The following is a 26407-nucleotide window of genomic DNA, read 5'->3' on the forward strand; positions in this document are numbered from 1 at the left end:
GCTCCCCCTTCCAGCCCTCCAATCAGAGGAGAAGAGGCTGAGGGAAATGGTGTCAATCAAGCTTTGAGTTAGCAGCATGGTGGTGAGTGTAGAAGTGAGCTGATCCTGGGAGGGGCATCTTGTTCTGGGAGTTGAAACCAGGCAGAGCAGCAGATGCAAAGTAGAAACTTCAGAGTCATTGTCAACCTTCATTATCCCTTACCCTCTCTATGCAATCAGTTGACAAATCTTATTAATTATATATCTAAAACTTCTTTAGCACCAGTGCCCTTTACTCCATTCAAGCTACAATCACCTTGGTTCAGGCCCTCACCTCCTGCCTGGACTGCTTTAATATTCTGACAACTAGTCTCTCTGGCTCAAATTTCTCCCTCCTACAATTCTCCACATAGCTGCCAAATTCATATCTTAAAGAACAGGCCTGATCATGCCACATCCTTCCCCCTACCCCTACCCTCTTCAAAAAAAGTCCCAGGGGCCCCTTTATTATCTGTAGGATCAAATACAGACTCCTCTGTTTGGCATTGAAAGCCCTTCATACCTGGCTCCAACCTACCTTTTCAGGCTTATCACATACATGATATCCCAGCCAAATTTGGGTACTAGCTGTTCTCCATCCATGATAATGTATCTTTCATCTGCATGCCTTTGCACTGGCTGTCCCCCATGCTGGAATGTCCTCCCTCCTCTCTCCTACTTCTTAGAATCAAGAGCTTCCCTCAAAGCTCAGAGAAGTACTACGTCCTACACGAGACCTATCATGATCCCACCATATTGTTAATGCCCTCCCCCCACCAATTAAAGAAGAAAAAGGAGAGAAAGAAACAAACCCTTATTAAGGCACTGTGTTAAGCACTTTCCAAATATTATCTAATTTGATCCCTACAAGTAGTAAGGATCCATAGTACCTGGGATGTAGGAATTACTATTATCCCTATGTGACAATTGAGGAAACTGAGGCAAACAGAGGTTAACTGACTTGCCCAAGATCACACAGCTAATATGTGTCTGAGGCAAGATTTTAATTCAAGTCTTCCTGATTCCAGGCCTAGGGATCTATCCATTGCTCTCAGTATTTATTTCACATACATATTCAAATGGTCTGTGATATATCAATGATTTGGATTTTCCCTCTGACAATGCCAATTGCAACCTATCCATACCTGCCCATTTTATATGATTCTCGTCCAAATCTTGCCGTAAGTTCACCACAGGGGATCCACCCACCATGCCAGAGGCCCTCCTCATTTCCTCCTGACATCAGTAGAATACTTATGATTGGCCTTCTGTTATATGCACCCTTGCCATGTAACCAGACCATCTTTTCTTCTTCTATATTTCTTTGATGTCTTCTTTTTCTCCTGTTCTTCTTTGAAGTTCCTTATTGATTATGTATCACCGCCTGCCCACATCCACCATCCCCCTCTCCATCGTACTCTAAGTGATTAGGTAAACATTGTTAATTCTTCAGAAACTATTCTGTTACATGTTTCAGTGTTAAATCAGTGACTGGCAGAATTCATATAGCTTCCATTTACTTATTAGTGTATATTCCCTTCCCACACAAATAGAATGTAAACTCCTTGAGTATGGGACTGTCTCATTTTATCTTTGTATTCTGAGTGAATAGCGAAGTGCCTGGCACATAGTACCTTTTTAATAATGATAAATGAATGAAAGAAATTTGAATTTGATCTTTGAGGCAGTAGGGAGCCATTGAACTTTCTTGTGTTGGAGGGTAACATACTCAATTTGATGGCTGTATGGAAGATGGATTGAAATGGAAGACACTGAAAGCAGGGAGACCAGGTAGGAGGCCTTTGCAATAGTCCAGGTGAGAGGTGATAAGGGCCTTAACTAGTATGGTGGTTATGTAAGTGGAGAGAAGGGGATGGATAGGAGAGATGCTATAGAGGTCAACTTGACAAGACTCAGTAACTGGTTGAGGGGGAGGGGGAAAGGAAGAGTGAAAAATCCGGATCAATTAAGGTTGTGAACATGTTTATAGGATTTAGAAGTACGGTGGTTCCCTTGACAGAAATAGGGACCTTAGGAATAGTCGTTATTTATGGGTAAAGAGAATGCGTTTTATTTTGAACATGTTGAGTTTAGGGTATCTATGGCACATCCAGGGGGCGGATGTTTAGCAGATAACTGGAATAGAGCCCAGGAGAGAGAAGAGAACTGGACATGCAAATCTGAGAGTCACCTGCTTGAAGATGATCATTGAACCCATAGAACCTAATGAAATCACGACAAAGAAAATTTAAAAGAGAAGAGAGTCCAAAATGTTATTGATCTGATTAAATAGCCACGGAAGACAGGACAATTAAATAATTGGGTCCTACTTTTCTCATACTTTTTTCTTAGTTCTGCACACCATCCTTCTCTTTCCCTTGACATTGGAAGGGTAAGGGTGAATATGGGCTCAAATCCAAACTTACTTTTTAATACCAGTGTGATCTTTGGAAATTCCCTTCTATGGGCCTCCGTTTCTTCATCTATAAAAATGAAGGGATTGGACTAGATCATTTCTAATATTCCATACATTTTTCAAATTTATGCTTCTCTGATCTCTAAGCTGTAACGTTCTATGTCTTTATGATTCTTTGCAGAAATCAGATAAGTCTGAGCCTTTTGGGGTTATCCAATATTTTTGTGAAATAATAAAAGCGATCATTGCCAAAGATCTGAACTTATTGAAATGTAACACAGGTTGAAATAATATTTAAATACTTGTTGACAAATTGCAGCACACACATTAATTTTTTTAATATTTAGTTCACAGATACCTAACACAAGGAAGTTAGATAATTCTTTGATTCATGGATAGGGGGAGGGGAAAGTGCAGAAAAATTCTTATATTTATGCCCCTGGGCAAAATCAAATGTTATTTTTTTTAAAAGCCAAATGATTTTTAGTGCTTGGAATGTTGATAAATTACCTTTTTAAGATTAAAAGAAGGGACTTAGGAATTTAATTAAATGCAATTAAGGCTTAGAATTTAAATGCATTCCTAACAGGTTTTTAACCTATTTTTATACCAAATAATATGCTTTGAGACTTTTTTAAAGGACTAAAGACTTGAATTAATAAGATTTTTGAAAAAAGAGAACTGTGTTGGCTAATGAAGACTCATATAAAAGTAATGTTCTTTTCTAAATAGAGGCAAATAAACTTCAGTGTCTAAAATATTTTATAGATGTTCCATGGAGTAGTGGAACAAATACCGTGATTGGAGTCAGATGACCTGGCTTCCAGTTTCAACCCCTCTTTCCTGGGTGTGTGACCTTGTATACATTATTTAGGTTCTCTGACCTCAGGTTCTGAATCTACAAAATGGATATACTAATACTTGTACTACATACTTCATAGGATTGATGAGATACTGTATGCAAAATATTTTCTAACCATAAAACTACATGAAAATAATTGTTAATAGTAGTGGAAATTATAATAGCAGTGTGAAACAGCTAGACCCTTGAAGCCAGTGAGAACTCTGGCTCCACATCTTCCTAGTACTTCATAACTCTGGCTCCTGTTCTTGCTTGGTCCCAGAACTCCTTCACTTGAGTGCAGGAGCTCTGTTGTATAGTATTTCTCCTTTTCTCTCTGGGGGGCTTTACCTAAAGCCTTAGCGTTCTCCAGGAGCACTTTCTCTGTGCTCGTGATGCTTGTTCCTGGAATTCCTACCTTTTCCCGGAAACTACTCCCTGTTTCCCATGGCTGTCATTTGCTACCACGTCTGGAAAGGGAGGGGAAGGGAAAGGAGGAAGAAAGTGGTTATTAAGCACCTACTATGTGCCAAACCCTGTGCTAAGCACTCTATAAATATTGCCTCATTTGGTCCTCACAACAACTCTACGAAGTAGGTGCTATCATTGTCCCCATTTTACGGCTGACAAAACTGAGACAGAGGTTAAGTGACTTACCTGGGATCAGACAGCTAGTAAGTGACTAATATCAGATCTTATTGACTCTAGGCCTGATGATCTATCCACTGAGCCACCTAACTCCCTCCCATGATTTCCTAGCCAGGCAAAGTAAATGTACAATCTTCCCCTTTAGGGAACCTCATCTGAATCGCTGTGTGTAGACCCTCTCCTATCTGCACATCTTCATTCTGGTTCTCTCCATCTTTGCTCAGACCCTGGGGTTCTTTTTACTTCCATCTCTTTTTCATGTCTCTCCCTTCTCATAGTTGCTTAGAATACTCCAGAACTTCCCTTTTGCCAGTCTCCACCTCTATCCCAGTTCTTACTTCCATCTCATTTTTCCAAGTGGCCCCTCATCTCATGTCTTCCCTTTTCCAAGTTTGCGCTGCCTGACGCAAACTCTGTGTCCAGGCATAAGATCCCATGGGAATGTGACATCCTGGAACTTTCTCCAGTGAACATGAGCTCATTCGACCTCTCATTATGGGCCCTTGAAGCCATGCTGGAGAAGTCCCTGCCCACATCACAGCAATAAAAGCTAAATTACTAGAGAATCACATAACAAAGGGCAATATGGCATGCTGGGAATAACACTCAAACTGGAAATTGTTCAAGTTCTTACCATAACAGCTCTGCTACTCCCTGGATGAATTCACATAATCTCTCTATGGAATTTATTTTTTGGACTTATAAAACAAGTGGGTTTGGACTAGATGATGTTTCAAGGCCCTTTAAAGTTCAAAATGCTAAGTAAGGTTTCAAGTATGAGAGCTTGATAATCAGGAAGGAAGCAAGAATCGAATGAGCAGCATGTTAAGCATCCTACCTCATAACCTCTGGCACTTAATGCACACAGTACTTCATGGCTATTTTGGATTAAAGGATGTCTTTCCTTAGATACCATCTGGTCTAGCAACTTAGCCCTGAGTTTCTCCATGTTTAAAAGCTGTGCAGTTATGACTTGTATGAATTCAGAACCTTTGAACATGTAGGTACAATGAAATTTTCATCATCATTCAAAAACCTAGAAAATCTCAGATAGACTGTGAGTCCTTGAGGGAAGGGATGTTGTTGTTGTTATTGTTATTGTTGTTGTTTGGCTTTCTTTGTATCCTCAGCATTTAGCACAGATCTTTTTCAGACAAACTACCATCTAATCATATTTCCCCCATCTTGTGCTTGTGATATAAATTTCTTAGCCCCAATTTGAGATTTTACATTTATCCTTGTTAATAATGGCTATTAATAATAATGATGATGATGGCTTACATTTTCTTTTTGTTGTTGTTTAGTCCGTTAGTCATATCCAACTCTTTGTGACCCCGTTTGGGGTTTTCTTGGCAAAGATACTAGATACATTTGCTTCTCCATCTCATTTTATAGATGAGGAAACTGAAACAAACAGGATTAAGTGACTTGCCCAGGGTCACACAGCTAGTAAATATCTGAGGCTGGATTTGAACTCAGGTCTTCCTGACTGTAGGCCCAACACTCTATCTACTGTGCCACCAGCTAACATTTGTATAGCACTTATTATGTGCCCAGCACTGTGCTAAGCATTTTACAAATATTATCTTATTTAATCCTCACAATATCCCTGCAAGGCAAGTGCTATTATTATCCCCATTTTACAGTTAAGGAAACTGCGGCAAACTGAGGTAAAGTCACTTGCCTGGGGTCATGCAACTAGTAAGTGTCTGAGGCTGGATTTGAACTCAAATCTTTCTGACTCTAGGCCCAGTATTCTATCCTCTATGCCACTTAGCTGAACCCAAATTATTAATCTATTAAGTCTCATCTTATTAGATTTAGCCTAGTATTCTGATTGGAGCCTGTATGTTATCTTCCAATGTGTTAGCTGTTCCTCTCAGATTTGAATCATGGGTAGATCATAAGGATGCTAGTTAGGCCTTTATCCAAATCATTGCTAAAGGTGCTAAATATTTAGCACAGGGCCAAGCACAGATCTCTTGGGGTTGTTCCAGGGGCATTCCCCTGATTTAGAACCCTAATAATCCTGTTAAAAAAAGAAACAAAATTAGTCTGGCATGAGCTGTTCTTGATGTAATGATATGGGTTCCATAGGATTACTGCCTCCTTTTCTAAAGTTCTCTTATCATCTCTTGAATATACTTTTATTTCTCTGTAAAATGGGGATAAAAATTTCCACCTGCCTATCTTATTATGAGAATAAAAGTAAGATAATGGATGGGAAAGTATTTTGTAATATGTTACGTATTCTAAAGTGTAAGACCAAAACTTCCATGAGTGAATAGTATGATTTGGCAGCTGATAAAGCTAAGTTAATCTTGGACTACGTTAAAAGAGATATAGTTTTTAGGAACAAGAAAGTGATGGTCTGCTCTAGTCAGATCCTATCTGGAGTATTATTTTCAGTTCTGAGCGCCATATTTCAGTTGATAATTCAGAGGGCATAGAGTGGTGCACACAGAATGATGAAGAGCCTCGAGTCTAAGTCATATGTTGTTGGTCATCCTTCATTTTTGAAGAGGACCAGTGACATCATGGCTGATGTCTTGAATTGCAAATGAATTAGATTTAAGTGAGGTTGAATTACACAAAGTTTTCAGTCTCACTCTCTTTTCCCGAGTCATTGAAGTCCAGTGACAAGACAAAAGTCAGGACAACCAATGATGGTCTGGGATGCAATGGATGACCTTGGCATCTTTGATGTCTGACCAAGCTCTAAACTCTGTACGATGCCTGCTTCAGTGGCCTTCGTGGCCCTTGAAACAAATTGTTGTCATCCTCCCTCTGCTGGGAAAAAGTCTTCACATGCTTGGGATAGACACTCCCCCAATTCAACAACAGGTTTGAGGCCTGTTGAGGTTGCCCTCAACCTGGCTGAGCCTGAGACAAGTTTACTGGAATGTAGCTACAATGCATACTATATCTTCTTGGAGCCACAACCATGTCATAGGAAGATCAGGGAGAGGAGCATGGGGAAGAGAAGGCTCAGAAGAACACAATACCTCTCTTTTTATTCTTGAAAGACTGCTGTGTGTAAGAAGGCTTAGACTGCTCCCAGAGACCAGAACTAAGAGAAACGAGTAGAAGCTCCAGAGAGGCAGGTTTAGACTCTTTGCGAGGAAAAACATTCCTGATAATTAAACCTTTGGAAAAGTACAGTGGGCTGCCTTGGGAAGTGGTGGGTTCCCTCGTTCAGTCTTCAAGCAAAAGCTAGATGACAAGTTGTTGATGTGTTATGGTGGGGGGAGGGGGCACAGAACTTACAAAACATGGAAGAATTGAGTAGATCCACCTCAATAAATGTTTATAGAGTGCTAGTAGTGTGTTTGCTGCTTTGGGGAATGCAAAAGAAGCATATGAAATAGACTATGCCCTCAAGCAGCTTGTGACTTCAATGGAAAGCAAACTATATAAAACAATTAAACAACAAAATAAGGCAGCATTGTTGGAATGAGGGCTGCAGATGGTAGTGCTTTTGGAGATCAGAACAGAGAGGATACACAATGTAGGCTGGAACAGTTTTTGAAGGTTTCATGGAAAGGATGAGACTTGAGCCGGACCCTTCTGGGTGTATAGGGTTAAATAGGCTGAGAGAAAGAAGAAATATAACTTAGCCAAAAAAAAAAAAAATCAGAGAGGACAGTGATTTTGTTGTTGGAAGGAATGTAGAACAAAAGGGAAGTAGGACAATTGCCATTAGTCTCTTAATTTTTCTTCATCTCTTTGATTTGCATGGATTGTGACTGGTATTGTGGGAGTGGAAGGAAGTTAAAAGGAATTATCTTGCAATGAAAGCTTAGACAAAGCAAGTTTGATTCAGTAGCAGAAGAAAATATGAGACCTAAATGCCTAAGATCTTTTCTCTAGCCAGCTAAATGCAGGTGGTTTGGGTCTGAATCTCAAAAGAGCTGCAATAGCCTCAGCCCATGAGCTTTTCAAAACTGCCACCCTAGCAGCAGTGGTAGAAAAGCAAAGAACCTGTATCCCTGGTGAAGACCAGCAGACCACACCAAGACTTGTCAAGTGTAATGATCACTAGGGCAGCTAGGTGGCGCAATGGATAGAGTACCGGCCCTGAAGTCAGGAAGACCTGAGTTCAAATCCAAACTCAGACCAAACACTTACTAGCTGTGTGACCCTGGGCAAGTCACTTAACCCCAATTGCCTAAAAAAAAAAAAAAAAAAAAAAGTGTGATGATCACTGATGACTCCTTGTGATTCTTGTGGGAACAAATGATATTGCCAGAAAGAACCTAGAAAGCAATGCTAAGGAATATACATAAAATTCTGGGCAAGAAACTAGACATTAAAAAGCACAAGTAATATTTTTGACAGTGCTGCCAAGGGAAGGTAGAGGCTTCAGGAGAGGTAAATAAAGGAAGATCTGAGAGGTAAAAATGGTAGATGAGAATTTTGAGATTTTGAATTTTGGACTATAGTTTAAAATGTAGGAATGTTAGCTCTAGCCATAGATTATGTCTACTTAACCAGAGCTAATAATGAATATAGTTGCCTGAATTTGCAATTATGCTGAGAAAGAACTTAAAATCATGTAAATAAAGTCACTAAAATGTCCAAACCCTTTGATTCAGAGATCTTAATCTAAGTATATACCCCAAGGAGGCCAAAGATGGAAAGATACCATGTACACAGCAACACATTTTGTAGTAGCAGAGAACTGGAAATAATAGTAGGTGCCCGTCGTTTGGGGAATGGCTAATAAATCATGGCACATTAATATAATAGAATCTTACTGTTCTGTAAGAAATGATGAAAATGAAGAACACCAAAAAAGCATGGGAAGATGTATATGAAGTATTGTAAAGCAAAATAAGCTGAAATCAGTAAAATGATACACATAATGATTACAACAATGGAAAGAACAAAAAAGAAAACCCCAAAGCTGAATAGTATGTAATTGTAATGATCAAGGTTGCCCACGAAGAAGAAAAGAAAAAATATAGCTCCCTGCCTTCTTTGCAGAGCTGCAGACATGAGGTGTGAAATATTGCATAAAATGTCAGAGTTAGTTGATATGTTGGTTAGTTTTCCTGAAATGCCTTTTTTTTGTTTCTCAATTTTCTTCTTTTTTATTCTTTATTATAAACAATGGCTCTCTATAGAAGGAAGGGTGAAGGATATATTTGGAAATGAAGGTAAGGTAAAAAAAAGATGTCAATAAAATTTGTAATTGATTTTAAAAAAAAGGATGTATTAGCTTGAATGGAATCTTGAAAATGTGTTCAAAGGCTTTAAACTAAAAATGGAAAGGGAAAGAGAAATTCGTCCACATGTATCTGCCAAGCCAGATACCACAAAGAGTAGTAGTTACAAGATAGAAAAAAGAATACCAGTAGAGGAAACAGTAACTCACAAAAGATAAAATCCAAGAAGAAAGCCAGCAATAAAATTCATGGCCTCAGACATTTATAAACAAATGTACAAAATGTCAGTAATAAATTAGGCAAAGATCTTAACACAAGAAGACAAATTCAACAAAGTACTCTGATTTGGAAGAAAAAGGAAAGCTGTCTAAAAAGAACAGTTTATGCACAAAGAACTCATCGACCCACTTAGATTTGGTATAGGCATGTAGAGACAATGGAAATAAAAGCAGGTACCTGAGGATGACTTATGAGAGTGGTACAGGACTTAACTGTAAAAGACAAAAAAAAAAAAAGCATCAGGAGCATGGAAGCTCCTAATGATCTTAGACTGGTGATGAGTTCTAAGGACAACAGAGAGAGCTTTTTTAATCTATGTGGGTGGCAAGAAAGTGGGACTTTACCACTACTAAGGGTAGATGAAAGAAGAGTGATGATGAACAAAAGGGAGAAGGTAGAGCTACTCCTCTTACTTAACTTCTGTTTTCTCTACCAAAGGGCTGAAGCATGGTGTAGGGAATTCTGGGCTTAAAGTCAGGAAAACTGGGTTCAAATCTCACCTGTGATATTTACTAGTTATGTAACCTTAGGTGAGTCACCAGGTGCCCTAGGCAAGTACCCGGGACTTACTGCCTTGGATGGGTTGCTAATAGCTTTGAGGGAAGAAAATCCCATGCCAGAATTTTCCCACTGAGGAAATCATGATGGTCATTGTGTGGTCACATATTTATCTACCTAGGAGAAGAACCCATAGACCAGGAAAGATACAAAAATGATAGATAGGAGGTTGAAATCCAAGATTAAGTCAGGAGATAGTAGTGTGGGACCTACCTAATAGCTCTGAGTGGGTTCAAGTCATCAGGCATGAACCAAATATATCCAAGAGGTGGTGATTATTGAGCCTCTGTCAGTGATCTTTAAAGAAACGTAGAGAAAAGAAGTAGAACAGGAGTAGAAATGGGGAGATGTTCTGCTTTTCAGGTCCAGCACTCTAACCAGCAAGCAGCCCAGCTGCCTTAAATCTTCCCACCTCACAAAGCTATTGTAAGGAAACGACTTTATTAACTATCAAACACTATATAAAATGAAGTATTATTCTGCTATTCAGGGAAATCTGCTAAACGTTATCTCCTCTGAATAGGGGAGTCGTGTGACCTATATTATGAAGTCATTTGGGGCCTTGTCCCTGTGAGATACATTTTAAAGTAAACAAAAAACAACATTCATTATGCCTGAATCACCGCTGGTGAAACAATTTCCTCCAAAAACCTCTTTTTCCTTCAACCAAAATCTTAAATTCATCTCTCCCATCACATTGAAATCTCCCCTGACACTTAAATCCCAAGCTCTTGTTGATATCAGAGGGATTTTGCCATGGGCTCATGCTCCTAATACTTCTCTAGTTATGGGATCTGCTCTACAACTGTTACTTTTTCTTCACTGCTTTCTATTCTTACAGTACAGATTGATAATCTTTTGGTGTCCGAAATAAGGAGAGAGAGGAAAAAAATTCTGTCATCATTTTGAGTGTCTTGAGCTGAATTTTTGCAAGTGGATGCTTGACTTAAAAGTGTGAGAGAGGCTCTTGGCAATATTAATCCTGTAGCATCTTTCTCTGACATTTCACAAGCCATCATGGTTTTTCAACATTTATTGAGTGCTCACAGGCTTCATGTGACCATCCTATTGAACTGACAATTTAGTTAGATTTGAGATCAGCTTAAAATCCTAATAAGGTATATGACACTTTAAACATATTCAGTATATAAAATTAAGTGTATTTGACATGTTATAGATTTACAAAACATATAGGTAGGGACTGAGCTTTCAATTTACAAAAATATTTATCATAAGATCCTTCTAAACATCAGACTTCAGCAGTGCATTTTGAACATGAGTTGATTCCATATTTACCCCAAGGTAACATTTCTGACGGTGGGCAATGACTACCTTCTTCATTGTTAGTCAATAAACATTTAGTAATTATGTCTCAGCACAAAAACTGTGCTAGGTACTGGGAATAGAAAGGCAAAAACACAGTGCTTGCTCCTAATGGAGGAAACAACATATACATAACTATAAACATACAATATGTTTAGAATGCAAATGAGAGGTTATCTCAGGGATAAGGTAATGAGGGGGGGGCAGGGAATATTTCTTGCAACTTGAGAGCTCACAGTATCTCCTTCATTGCCTTGCTCATAGTTCACACACACACAAATGAATTCAATCAATAAACATTTAAGTGCCTATTATAGAGAAAGCACTATGCTCCATTCTAAGAGACAAAGGTACATACTCAGTTCCTGCCTTCATAGAACTTATAGTCTAGTAAGGGAAGTAAAACATGTATATTAAGAACTAATAAAATAGTACATGATATATAAAAGAGGTATGAACAAAGTGCTCAAAGTGATTTGGGGAAAGATAGCTTGGGAGAGGAGAATAATCGGAGAAGCCTTTATAAGGAGGTGGCATTGAGGTGGGTCTTGAAGGATGCTAGGATTTCAACATGTAGAGACAGGTGAAGAGTATTCTGAGCGTAGGGAATCACATGACTAAAGGAATGGAAGGAGCAAAGTGAAGGAAATACTCTGGAAATAACAATTAGATTAAGTTGACTAGAAAAGTAGAAGGTTGTCAATTGGGAAGCCTTTTGAAAGAGTTTGGGAGGCAATAGGGAACCATTGAAAGTTATGGAACTGTGAAGTGACATTCAGATCTTTGTATTAGAAAAAAAATCCAACAGTGATATATAAGATGCATCAGAGTGGAATAAGACTGAAAAATAATGAAGGCATGAATTATGGAAGAGATAGTGAACATGGAATGGAGAGGATAGATCCTAAAGGTATCACGGAGGTAGAACCAACAAACAAGTTTTGGCAATTGATTGAATGGGATTTTGAAGAATGAGGAATCAAATATCATTGTTTCAAGCACAGATGACTGGCAGAATTTTGGTGCCATTAAGAGAAATAGGGAAATCGCAAGAAGGAAGAAATAGAGATGGCCAGGAAGCACTTGGAAATATCAGTCTGGAACTCAGGGGGAAAAAAGGATGAAAAGTATACAGAGTACAGATTTTGGAGTCATTAATGTAAAGGTAATAATTGAAGATGTGGGATTAGATGAGATTGCAAGGAACAGCACATAGCAAGAGAAAAGAAGAAAGAGAAAAATAGAGCCCTGAGAAATATTTACACAAGGGAGACGGGAAGAAAAAGAAAAGCCCTAAAAGAAGATTGGGTAGCTAAGTGTCACAGTGGATAGAACACTGGACTTGAAATCAAGAAGACTCATCTTCATGAGTTCAAATCTGCTCTCAGACACTTACTAACTATGTGACTCTGGGCAAGTCACTTAACCCTGTTTACCTTGGTTTCCTCACCTGTAAAAAAAGAGCCAGAGAAGGAAATAGCAACCCACTCCATTCTTCTTGCCAAGAAAACTACAAACAGGGTCACCAAAAGTCTGACACAACTGAAATAACTGAACAACGACAATAACAAAAGAAGACTGGGAAAGAATGATTAAAGAGATGGGGAGAGAACATAAGAAGGTAATGTTATGAGAGCCACAGATGAAGAGAACAATCAAAGAGGAAAAGAGATGGGGGGGCAGTCAGTGCTGTTATATGCAATAGAAATGGCAAGGAGGATGAAGACTGAGAAAAAGCCATTATAGTTGGGCAATCAGGAAAACCCTGGTGAACTTAGAGAAAGATCAACTTCTGTAGAGTGGTGGAGACAAAGGTCACATTAGCAAGGAGGGAACAGGTGGTGAACAAGTGGAGACAGTAAATGAAAGGGGGCAGAAAGAAGGGAGTAAAAGGATCTTAAGACAGGGAGATTACATTGGGGGAGACCCGAGGATACTTATAGGCTGATAAGAAAGAGCTAGTGAAGAGGGAGAGGGTGAAAATGCATAAGGAAAAGAGAACATGAGTGATGAAAGAAATTTGGAGGATCTGGGAGAGGACGATGAAAACAGCAGATATGAAAGGGCTATCTTTGACCAGAAGGAGGACTTCCTCTCACAGGAGTGGGAAGCCGTGGAGTATATAGCATTTTTGAAGTATGGGAGATGAGAGCTGAGGAAGCCAAAGTCCAAATGACATTGATCTCAATAAAATGAGGTGGGGGTAGCTAAGGGTGAGGCTGAAGGATTAAGGAGAGTGAAAACGTTTTGGAATGACCAGGTAGGCCCTGTGAAGGGTGTCAATTGAACAAAAAATTGCCAGGCAGTGGGTCTGGAACAATGGCATACAATGAACAATTGAAAGAACTGGGCACGTTTTCTCTGGAGAAGAGAAGAGTAAATGTGGGGGAGGGTGACACAATTGCTGTCATATGGAAGAATGATTAGACAGTTTGCTTAAGGACACAGAGAAGAACTAGGAAAAATGTTTGTTAGTTACAAGGAAAAACATTTTGATTCAATATAAAAAAACTTAAAAATCTGAACTGTCAGAAAGTTGAGTGGATGTGCTACATTTTTGGTTCCTATTTGAAAGTTTTCCCATAGAGGTTGTAGAGGTCAGACTAATTCATCTCTAAGATCTTTTCAAACTTTACAATTCTAATATTTTAAATGTAGAGAGGCAGAGTAGCATAATAAATAGAGGGCCAACTTCAAACCTAGGTCTTCCTGATTGCCAACTCTACTCATGCTGTGCAACACTGGACAAGACATTTAATCCTTCAGTACCTCCAAGCAACTCTCTAAAACTATTTGTTACAGGTAAGTTGCTGATCTACATCAGTGGAGGGGAGTTTCCACATCAGAATTTCTCTATACTGATGAAATCGCAGACATGAACAAAAAAAAAGTTCTATACCTAAAGGCTCCATTAGAATGTAAGCTCCTTGAGGGAAGGATCTCTTTTATCTTTTTTTTAACCCTAGGGCTTAGCACAGTGCCTGACACATAGTAAGGACAATCACAGGAGATAGTGTGGATGAATGCAGATTTAATGTCAAAACAATTACTAAGTGACAAATCATATATTATACCTTTGTAAGTTTATCATATGTGATATCATTGTATGTTTACAAGTGTTTCAATCACAAGTGATGGTAAGAGATCCTTTGTTAACTGATGGAAGTATTCTTGGAGGAGATGACTTTGGAATTCATCCATAAATGAATAGTAAATAGTCTGTGTTAAAGAGATTGAAAGTAGACTAGAGTTGGCAATTAAAAAAAAAAGTTCTCTACATTAGTTTTTTTAAGTTTATCACTTATATTCCCTATGAGGCAAAATTACTTTGGATTCCCTGTGATGTGTTTATAAAGTTGGAATGTATGCAAAGGAGAAGGATGAAATCACAAGGAGAGATTCCTGGCTACAGTAAGAGCACTCTATGCCTTTTGCCATGTGTAAACTAGATTCCACCAGGCGTTAATCTGTGTTCATCCATCAAGAGACAAACTTGGACATTTTAAACAGAAAACATTTTGTTTAAAGGTCAAACTGCAATGTTGTTCTTTTGGCTGTAGCTGGAGTGTTTGCTGTGGCATTTGATTCCATGAATCAGTAGAAGCAGACCAGTCCAGCCTTGAGAATGGGCAGAGGAGGAGGACAAGTAAGAAACTTAAATTAGGTTCACTCCACCCCATCCCCCCCTGCACCGGAACTGCCACCACCATTAGAAACAGAGAAACATTGACACAGTTTGCCCATCTGAACAGTTTTTATGTGAATGAGGAGTGGTCTTTTCTTCTAAGTATCCTAGTCTGTAACAGTCTCTGCACCAATGGGACAGTCATGATGAAGGCATGTGAGCTGTTAATAATGGGACTCCTCCAGGGCCCCTGTTACCTTTCTCTAGTCATTGAGAACTCATCTACTAATATGTCTTTCCTCATCTACGCATGGATAATTTCTCTCTATATCTTAGAAGTATTATTGTTGTTGTCCAGTCATTTCAGTCATGTCCAATTCTTTGTGACCCCATTTGGGGCTTTCTTGGCAAAGAGACTGGAGTGGTTTGCCATTTCCTTCTCTAGTGGATTAAGGTAAACAGAGGTTAAGTGACTTGCCCAGGGTCACACAGCTAGTAAGTGTCTGAGGCCAGATTTGAACTCAGGAAGAGGAGTCTTCTTGACTCCAAGCTCTTGGCACTCTATCCACTTCACCACCTGGCCACCCTCTTAGAAATATAGTGACCAGATTAAGAGCAGTGATAATGTGCAATTCTAGGTGCTATGTTTTATGAGAGGCATTGACAAAAAGTAATAAATGTTAACCTGGAGTACAGAGGAGAGCCAGGATGATGAAAGAGGGACTAAAAGACACTCAAAACATTGTGAATCAGGTATCCAACGGGTATTTATTTTCTACACACAAAAGAAATACTCAAAGAAACAAAAGATGCACAGTGCCCTTAAAACACGATTCAGCAACTTAACTTATAACTACAGTTATACATTCCTAGAAAGTTTATACTTAAACCTCATAAGAACATAAAGTAGATTACTATAATATGGAGATTACTATAATAGTCATTGTTACATTACACTTCTGTACCATACTGTCCACACAATTACCAGTCCAAGTCTTCTCCAAGTGGATTGAGGTCAATTCCAGGGACTCCCCCACCCTTTGTTGGGCCAGTCAGTTCTTCACAACACGACTTGGGACTTCTAGACTTCTTGAACTCCATAAAGTCGCCTACAAATCTAGACATAGCGACCTCAGATTATTTATTTTCCTAAGCTTAAGAAGGGGCATTTGGTGGTATGGTTGGTAGAGCACTGGGCCTGGAGTCGGGAAGACTCCTCTTCCTGAGTTCAAATCTGGCCTCAGACACTTACTAGCTATGTGACCCAGGGCAAGTCACTTAACCCTCTTTACCTCCATTTCCTCATCTGTAAACTGGAGAAGGAAATGGCAAACCACTCCAGTATCTTTGCCAAGAAAACCCCAAACAAATCATCAACAACAACAACAACAAGTTTAGGAAAGAAGAAACACAAAAGAAACAGTTCACACCCAGTCTTAGGCTTGCCTAGACAGGGCACTTGCTTTATGTGCCATGTGCTCATGGCTGCATTGCTGCTGGGGTCACCCTGGCCTCCACCCTTATGGGAAGCAACTTGAGATATTCCTGTCACAATCTGTAGAGAGCAGGCTGAGAGCACTGAGCCCTTTTAAAGATTTACTGAGTCATTTTTGCTTTTGGCTCATTGGCCAATAAGGAGACTCTTTATCACCCCAGCATTAAGCTCTTCAGCACTGAATCACACATGGCCTCAAAACAGAGCCCACAGCTCCCACATGTCTGTCTGCAAGCCGGTAAGGCGGCTCTGTACATACTCCCAGACATGGCTCCTGTAGGTCAATACAACCACTATTACACAAAGAACAATAGAAAAAAGGTTTGCACATGAAATTGTGAACCTTTGTTAGATTAGAGCTCTTTTAAAGTGTATGTTAAGTTTAAGAAAATGGCTGCCCTGCTTGCCTATGTCCCCTTCTGAACTTTTTGCTGTGTGTCTTTTAATGTTTCATTGACACCACTCTTTCTTTTCAGCACTAATCACCAACTCCCCCATTGGTTACGTCTGAAAATATATGTCTTATTCACTCTGTCCCTGCAGTTTGTTACCTCTATGCTAAGAGGTGGTAGACTCGATTTACCACTAGGCTTCTGAAGCCATGATTGGTCATTGCATCAGAGGCCTGAAATCTTCCAACATTGTTTTCCCTTACATTTTTGTGGTCATCTCCCCAGGACATTTTCTAAAGAGCTCTGGCAAGCTCACAGTCCAAAAGATCAGAAGGATTACATATCTCAGTCTGGGTCAGAAGACCCCAGATGAGGAGACTGCATAGGCTACTTTCTCCACACCCCTAGACAAAAGGGAACACAGGCATTTAATAAGTGCAAAGTCCTGTACTTGAGACACAAAAAGGAAGTGAGATTTCAAGAAGTTACTAATCTAATATCTAAATGACAGACTCACCATCTAACAAAAATATGTAAGTTCTTGTAAAAAGAACTTTGAAAAGAAACATTTATATCTAATGATTAGCATATAAAAACAATATCAGTTTTAAATTTCATAGCAATAGAGAGTGTGCTCACCATAGGTCACTAGAATAATATGCTAACAAGACAGCAATGCCACCCACTAGGTTCAAATATCATAGCCTGGAACATGTTCAATTACAAAACCTTCGGAGTGTTACCAGGGGCTTCAGATTTCCCTCTTCCCTCCTGTTCCCCAGGGGCATGAGACCCATATTGATCTACCATGCTTGGGCAGCTACTGTTGATACATAGACTGTACTTTAGCCTTCTTTCAACCAGGAGTATGAGAGTGCTTTTGTGTGTTTACTTGTTTTCACTCTGGCTTCATCAATAACTGCCAGGCTGCTGTGGAATATTATGTCATGCTGGTGCCCCAGTGCATTTGTGTGAACCCAAAGAATGTAGTATTTGTAATCTTGTGGCTTTCAGAGCAAAATACCCCAAGACCTTCAGTCTTACGTGGAAAGGACATCCAGTGCTTTTCTTCATAATTTGGCTCCTAGATACTGCAGTGCTTCTCAAAAAAGAATCAATAGACATTCATTTTGAAAATGCAGCTAAGATGGAGATGAAATACAACATTCATACTGGTAATACTCATTTACTTTGAAATACAGGTGCCAGAAGATGACTACTATATGTTTTCTCCAGAATTCCCTCTACTATTCCCCCAATAAGTTCTTCAATTCTTATCCAATTTTTTCCTTAATTCCCCAAATTCAGAGGCAGCTAGATGGCTTAGTGGATAGAGTGTTAGGTCTGGAGTCAGGAAGACCTGAGTTCAAATCTCGCCTCAGACATTTACTAGCTCTGTGACTTTGAACAAGTCTATCTTGCCTCTGCCTGAGTTTCCTCAACTTGAAAATGGGATAATAATAGCAACTACCTCACAGGGTCATTTTAAGGACTGAATGAGATATGTATAAAGAACTCACGATAGTACCTGGTCTATAGTAGGTTCTTAATAAATGCTCATTCCCTTCCTTTCCTAAAATCTCCTTTCTTCTTGCTACTTTTGAATGCAAAAGTGACGGAAGCAGATGCCTGTCCTAGTTACATGGTTATTCTGACAGGGTTAATCCCAGAATGCTAGAAGCCAAACCAGATGGATGTATAGAAGCTATCTAGTATAGGGGTACTTAAGCTAGATATCTTTGGATAGATTTCAACAGGTTCAATTTTTTTAAAAATGTATTAATAACTATTTCAATATAATTGATTTCCTTTGCGATCCTATGTATTTTATGAATTTAAAAACATTTGTGAGCATTTCAAGAAAGTGTCCACAGGCTTTGCCAGATTGCCAAAGGGTTCCATAATAGAAAAAAAAATTGATTAAGAACCCCTGATTTAGTGTTACCTCCTGATCAAAGCGAAATGAATCAATACAAACAAGACTGATGTTTGCCTTTCCTGACGCCTGGTAGGAGATCATGTAGCTTTATCATACTGCTGCGTTGAGGCATGTTTCTCCATTAACAATCACAAATATGCTCTTCCTCCATGCTTCCAGACAGTCCACAGCGGTGGGATCTTTTCATAGTAGTTTGTCGTTATTGTTCAGTCCTGTCTGACTCTTCATGACGCCATTTGGGGTTTTCTTGGCAACGATACTGGAGAGTGGGTTGCCATTTCCTTCTCTAGCTCATTTTACATAGGAGGAAACTGAGGCAAATAGGGCTAAGTGACTTGCTTGGGGTCATATAGTTAGTATCTGAGGCTGGATTTGAACTAAAGAAGGTAAGTCTTCCTGACTCCAGAGCCTGTGCTCTATCCACTGCACCACCTACCTGCTCACAGTGTGGGTAGTAATGGATAGATAAGTTGCCTTCGAAACAGAAGGATTTCAAGTTCAAATCCCTCCTCTGACACAGCCTAGGTGCGTAACCTGGGGAAAGTTGAATGTGCAAAGGATTGTACTAGGCATTAGAAATAACAAAAATGAAGAAAGAAACACTCAAGAGGATTATAGTCTAATGGAGGGTGAGTGGTAGAAGAGTTAAGACTAATACAAAAATATGTGAAGTAATGTTGTATAGTGGAAGAAAGCCCTGGGTTTAAATCTCCCTTCTGCTATCTATCTATGTGATTTTAAGCAATTTGCTTCTGTTGACCTCATCTGGAAAATGTGAGAATTGGACTAGGATTAGATAGCTTCCAAGGTCCCTTAGTTCTAAATCAATGAACATATGACACAAAGGACAAGCTTGAGGCCATCTAAACATGAATTTCCTCAGCTCTCCTCCTCCCTTCCCCACACCATCTCAATACCATCTCCACCTTCCCTATAGTTACAGAAGAGAAATCCTTTCTCATCACTAACAATGAACCTACTATGTGTACCACCGATTCCATTCCCTCCCCACTCCTCAAAAATAAATGCTTGAAGAATTCAATTGCTGAAGCTTTAAATACTGTGATTACAAAGTCAGACAAGAAATTTTCCTTCCTTAAGTATCTCAATCCAAATTCCAGTCGCTTTTACTTAGAATTTCATTCACTGAATTGTAGAATTTGAGAGCTGGAAGGGGCCTCAGTGGCTAACTCGTCCAACTTATACATGAAAGGAATATGGGCATTTTTTCTGGCTGTGCTCTATGGCTGGAATGCTCTTTTCTCCAATCTGCCCACTGACTTCCCTGGTTTCCTTTAAATCCTTTTTTTTTTTACTGGAAGCCTTTTCCAACTTCTCTTAATTCCAGTGCCTTCCCTGTGTTAATTATTTCCTATTTATTCTGTATGTAGTATGCTTCATAGATATTTGCTTGTGTGCTGTCTCCCTGATTAAACTGTCAACTCCATGAGGGCAGGGACTGTCTTTTGTCTCTTTTTGTATCCCCAGCACTTGGCATAGTACCTGGCATATATCATAGGTTCTTAATAAATTGATTGATTCTCCATTATAACATAATCTATACACTAGATCATATAGTATATTCAGGGCTTCTTAAATTTCTTCCATTAGCAACACCTTCAACATTTCTTAGACTGTGAGATTGGAGACCAGGTCCAACCCAACAGAATATAATATCACATACATTCTTTGAATTAAACTTCATTTATGTGTTCTCCTGACTAATGAAACATTAGAATTGTTTAGTTCAGTTCAAACTACCTTATAGATAATAATCTCTATTTGATTGCTTAAGGATCCAAACGCATCCTCAGACCCACTTACAGCAGATCACCTTGCCCCTTGCTTTACTAAGATTAAAACCTCTGGATCTTATCTCCTCCTTGCTCTGCTCTCCTTTTCCCATTCCTCAACATTTCGCAGCAGTTGAAGTGCATAGTTTCTTTTCTTTTTGTCACTGCAGAGGAGACTGCCCCTAAAAATAATACTTTGATTCCATTCCCTCTCTCACCACCTCTAGGACCTTGTTCATCATTCATTTTCTCTTATGTACCTGTATTCTCTTCCTTTCCTCTAGTTCCTTTCCACCTGCTGATAAATGTTTAAATTGCCTTAAAATTCTCTCTCTCTCATTTTCTCTCTCTCTCTCCTTCCCTCTCTCTCTCTCTCCCTCCCTCCTTCCTTACCTCTCTACCTCTTTCTCTCTCTCCATCACCCATCTTTCTCCCCCATCCCATTCCCCATCCCAGTTCCCCCTTCTCTTCAATCCTGAATTTCTTTAAAAATTGTCAGCAGGTGATGTTTTTTCACTTCCCAAATCTGATACTGACTCAGGAATATAGCATTTACATCACCTTTGGAGAACACCAACTATTACAGTTATCAGTTAAAGGGCATGGTCTATGCCAGGCCCTTGATTGTACTTCCCCCAGAGAAAATAGGTCCAAAATTCTTCTATGGGTTCTAGATCAGCACTGTATGACCACTGTGGAAAAGAACTCAAGGCTGATCTGGTTTTTCAGTAGAACTAACATAAAGAGGCAGAAGGGGGAGGTGTGAAGGCTGACTGCAGCTGGAGGGCCTTTTGTTATACAGAGGTGCTGATGTCTTGATTTAGGCTCTTCTAAGCTTTAAATTGGGAGCTTTTCTTTGTTTGGACTATAAACCTGAAACCAAGCTATGTTTAACTTTGAGTCAGACAAATGAAAGGCCAACTTGGCTATATACTTACCGAAAAGTGCCTTTTTCACTAAGCCCCATACACAGAATCCTATAACATAACTGCTACAGACTTGGCGGCTTTTCACATCAAACAGAATGTTATAGGGAGTGGGGGGAAGAAAAATATTTTCTCCCACTACTCTCCTACATGTACTCTTTGCTTCAGCCAAACTGAACACACCCTGTACTTTTCCTGCCTCCTTGGTTTGGCTCATGCCATTCCCTTTTCCTTTATTTCTCCATCCTCTCCTCCTCAAGTGCCACCTCCTCCAAGGAGACTTTCTTGATTCCTGCCTGGGCCCCACCCCAAGCAATTTTTTCCATCCTTTAAATTCCTGTAACTTTTCCTTTCTTGTGACACCCTCCTACCAATTTGTGTTACTGGTATTGCTGTATGCTTTAACTCTTAAATTGTGAGGCAGAAACTGTCTTACATCATCTTTGGGATATATTTCATCAAACGACCTATTATATGGAAAGCGATATATAAATGTTAGCTATTATTATTGTTTGTAATTCCTGGCAGGTGTGTGTCAGTCCATAAATTTTTGTTAAATAAATGTAGTTGCAAAGAGAATTAAATATCGATTAAGTAGTAGAATCAGAGGAAAAAGGGGAATGTGGGGGAACATTATTCTTTAAATATATGCTCTGGTCTCCAAGTTCTCTTCTGAGTGTCCCATTCTTTAATTCTTTGTATTTTCTCTTCTGGTATTAATGCAGTTGAAGTTTGTTGTTTTTTGACTGAAAAAACTTTCATGGTTCATATATTGTTGATGAAAGGCAGCTGTTCCGATTGCTTGAAGCCATTTTTGCATTGATTGAGGACAATGCATAATGAAGTCCTCTCTGATGACCTGCCCACAAGTAGACAGGCAACTTGTGGAGGCTAAGCCCCCAGGTGTTCCAGTGCCCAGCCGTTTTTCCTCCTCCTCCACCCCCGTTCCTTTCTTTTAAATTCTCCTGCGGCGGCTCCTGGGTGCTTAGTCAGCTGGGAGGCACGACTCCACTGTTTGCATTTGCCCTCCAAGCTGGAGGGCTGGGAGTCCGGAGCGGCGGCAGCAGCCTGGGCTCGGCTCTTCCAGCTTTGGGAGTACTTTCACATTTTCCCCCCTCCCATTCATTGGCTCCTCGGGGTCACGTGCGGACCCGAGGGGGGGGGGCTGGAATTCGGGAGTTGTAGCTTTTGGCACTCCTTTTTTTTTCTTTCCTTAAAAAAAAAAAAAAAAAAAAAAAAAAAGCTTGCTCTGTGCGTCTCTCCCGGGCTTGTTGCCTGTGCACTAGTGTGAGTAAAGTTGGAAGCAGCCTCGCAAAGGACTGGGGGTGGCAGGTAAAAAAAGAGAAAGAAAGAAAGCAAGCGAGTCGCGGAGATGTTCAGGCAGGTCCCCAGGACCCCGGGCTCTGGCTGCTACTATCTCAATCCCATGACCCCCGAGGGCCAGGAGATGTACTTGCGGCTGGATCAGAAGATGAGGCGCTCTCGTTACAGGATGAGCAGGATCCTCGCGCGCCAACAGCTAGTGACCAAAATCCAACAAGGTGAGTGACTGGGGAGGGGAGGGGACACCTGCGCGAGGCTTCCCTCTCCCTTGGCCAGCTGGCCTCGGAGAGCCCTTTGATTTTGCAAGGTGTGCCTGCCTGCATCTTGCCCGCTGGATCGTGGGGTGCCCCCCGGCTGCTTATAAGGCTCCCTCTCCTCAGACCTGGCTGGGGCTCCTTTTCTCAGCAGACGGTGACAAGCCGGGCGCTTCCAGGTAAACAAGCAGCGAGCGCCCAGGTAGGGGACAGGAGCGGCTGAAACGCTTTCCAGAACTTGACCGTGGATGTCAGCAAAACAAGCAGCCAAGGTTTCTTCTCCTTGCCCGGTTGGGTTTGGCGCTTTCCTGGAGATTTCTTACCATGGCCACATTTAGAGCCCCAACTCTGTTAACTTAAATAAGCAGTCCCTTATTTTAATCCAAGAAAGGGGGAGGAGAGAGGGAGGGGGAGAGAGCCCTGCCCTTGATATTATAGGAAATCTTTGGAGGTAGGAGGATGAGAAGAGCTCTGTCGGAAGTCTACAAAGTTGTCAACTGACTTCACATTCTTTGACTATTTGTATATTTATCTGAGCAGTTGTGATAGATTTATTGTCTTTTTATTTCTGGGAAACATTAAATGCATAGGCCAGCTTCAAAACAAATCCTTTGACCTTTTACATGGAGCCAGCAATGAGCTGCTTTAATTACCTTCCTGAAGCAAAGGTGGGAGAATATTGATTACAAGCTTTCTAGGTAAGTGTTTTTCTCCGCTTGAAAGGTAGATCACTAGGAAAGGTCCCTAAAGTTTGTCCATCTCAAGGAAACTTTAACATATGGAAGAAAGTTGAAAGAGGAAGTAAAAATTGGAAGGTGATTTCTTTCTATTTTTCTTTAAGACTCTCTTTTCTGATTCCCGTTTCCTTTAATAATCAGTTAATAACACCCAAAAAGCTGAACTGGTGATTCAGTTAAAAATAGTGAAATATAAAGACCAATAATTTCTAGTGTCGGTAAAATAGTGACCAGTTAAATCTGTGGGTTTGGAAAATGTGCAGTCCTTCAAGGGAAATTCAGTTTTGAGAGGGAAATTGGATTAGGATCTTATTGTAATGTATCCAAAATGAACAATGTATATTCTTGTAGTTAGCATTTGATGAGATTGTTTCCTTGGAAATTGGGAATTGTTTGTGAAGTTTCAGGAACCGGTGATGTGTGAAGGATACTGGTCCTCCATGCCGGTCTGATTTCAGGAAGGATATTATGTCATTCCATAAACCTTGTGTACAAATCTTGATTGAATAAAAAGAAAAAAAGAATTATTTCCCTGTGGATTGACTTGAAAATGCATTAGGAGTAATTTCAGAAGTAGCTCAATTTTAATGAAAGACCACAAAAAAATTGCTTTATAGCATGCTGTTATTACCACTAGAAAAGGTGCTCATTGAGTTTGATAATTCTGACAGTTGTCAGGTTCCATGTTTGCCTGTGTTCGTCTAGATTTGTCATTTAAAAATCCAGCTTAGTGAATTTACCCCAAATGCATCTAAATATTGATTAATTTTTAGAATATGAGGTGATGTATTTACCCCTTTGAAGACTACTGATAATAGCTGCCCTTCATATAAGACCTTAAAGTGTTCAAAGTGCTGTATATGTTTTATCTCATTTGATCTTGGGTTGGCCATCTTATGCTCATCAATTGGTGTATGAATCCTTGCTTAAAATATCTGATTGAAAGATTGGGGGAGAGAATACCATCCTTTTGATTGCAAATATTAGGATCCTGGATTCAGAGTTTTAAGAGACTTTTGAGGTCATCTATTCAACCTCCTCATTTTATAGATGAGGAAACAGGCCAGGAAAGATTAAGTGTCTAGGCTAAGGTCATAGAAATAGCAAATGGCAGAGTCAGAATTGGAACCCCGGTTCTCTTCTAAATTGGGCACTTTTTCTTCCCCTGTGTCATATTGCTTTCCTCAGGTGTATTAGTGTGTATTTAAGAGAACTGAAGGGCCAAAGTAAGAATTTAGCTCTTTGGAAACGAGGAAGAATTCCAATACTCCTGTGATTAGAACCAACTCTTAACACTACAGCGATTAGCATCATAAAAAATAACTGCAAAATAGACAGCACAAAGCATGGAAAAGGTGAGAATATAGAAATTTGGAAAGGCAGTTGATAAAGAACCAGCCTTGGAGTCGGGAAGACCTGGATTCCTTCCTACCTGTGACAAATTTTGACTTCTGCTTGCTAAGTCACTTAACCTCTCAATGCCCCAGGCAATTTTCTAACACTGTAATTTGGAGAATAGTTGCTGGTCTGTATTGGGTTGGGGAGTTTCCTTGCCCACAGTTCCCTACACCAGTGAAATCACAAGTTTGAGCAAAAAAAAATATGTGTGTGTGTGTGTGTGTGTGTGTGTGTGTGTGTGTGTGTGTAGCAACAGGTAGTATGCAAATTTTGTATTGGATTACTTGTTTGATTTGGATTACTGCCTAGGCATCTTAATGCAATGGATGTTAAAGTTATGACCCTGTCAATCACCTTTGGATTAGGGCATAATAGGTCAAAAGGTCAATCTTTTATTCCTTTATATACATTATGTCCAGAATATAATATTGAATCCTCCAAGAGCATAATCATGTCAAGACTCAGATTCAGGCTTTCACATTTGAGATTTCCAGTCAGGTTTTATTTTCTCCAGCATATGGAAACTTTGCTTTACTTTGCTTTCCCTGAATGGCCATAGCCCCTAGTGCTTGATGTTAGGTTACTTTTATGGTCTATAATCAGTCCACTAATGTTCATTAAGTGTATATGACATGAGTGATACCATCTTTTTTTTAATAGTTTACATATCTGTTCGTTATACTGACAGTCACATCAGGAAAATAGATTTTCATCAGTCCTATTTAGATCTGTCATGAAAAAATGATCACGTTACGTTAATGAAATTTTAGACTGTACTTATAACTGCCTATTTTAAAACTTTATTACTGTTGTGTACAGTGTAACCAATAATAAAGAAATTGCTCTCTCCTGATCTTATTTCAGTAAAATAACCAGTGAATAGCATAGGAATGATTCAACAACTTCCAGGCTTTTGTTGAGAAACAGAGGAACACTAGAAAGGATCCTGATGAGGCATAGGATCAGAATTAAAATTATTCAAAGCCAAGGAGAATCTAAGCTGACTCATCTACTCCAAAAAAAAAAATTGTTTTACCTTCCTGCCTCTGATTAATTTATTTTATCTATAGATTTTTCCAGTTATAGAGAGTAAAGTCTCAATTTAAAACTATGAAGTTTGTCATTACCATCTCTTGTGTTCGGGGGAGGGAAGAGAGAGAAAAGTGGATTGATACCAACTCCTTGCCAACCTAAAGGTAGGCACCAAGGGAGTTAAGTGTGAGTAAGCTAGTTCTTAGAAGATGCTTTTAGCTTTTCAGGTTAGCAGGTGCTTT

General features: G+C 39.7%; 1 protein-coding gene across 3 annotated transcripts in view; it reads left to right on the forward strand.

Moving 5' to 3' along the window:
- The window catches only part of STARD13 (StAR related lipid transfer domain containing 13), a 708719-nt gene that overhangs the window by 487693 nt on the left and 194619 nt on the right, over positions 1–26407 (forward strand). The window contains exon 1 of one of the 3 annotated variants that reach the window (XM_027877626.1): positions 22689–22962. The exons of the other annotated variants lie outside the window; for them this stretch is intronic. Within the exon in view, the coding sequence (XP_027733427.1) occupies positions 22794–22962 (169 nt within the window). The 5' untranslated portion in view covers positions 22689–22793. Of the gene's footprint in view, positions 1–22688; positions 22963–26407 lie in introns of those variants that run through there. 3 annotated transcript variants of the gene reach the window in all.

This window comes from Vombatus ursinus, unplaced genomic scaffold (assembly GCF_900497805.2).
Source record: "Vombatus ursinus unplaced genomic scaffold, bare-nosed wombat genome assembly UNPS02014813.1, whole genome shotgun sequence".
Lineage (NCBI taxonomy): Eukaryota > Metazoa > Chordata > Mammalia > Diprotodontia > Vombatidae > Vombatus > Vombatus ursinus.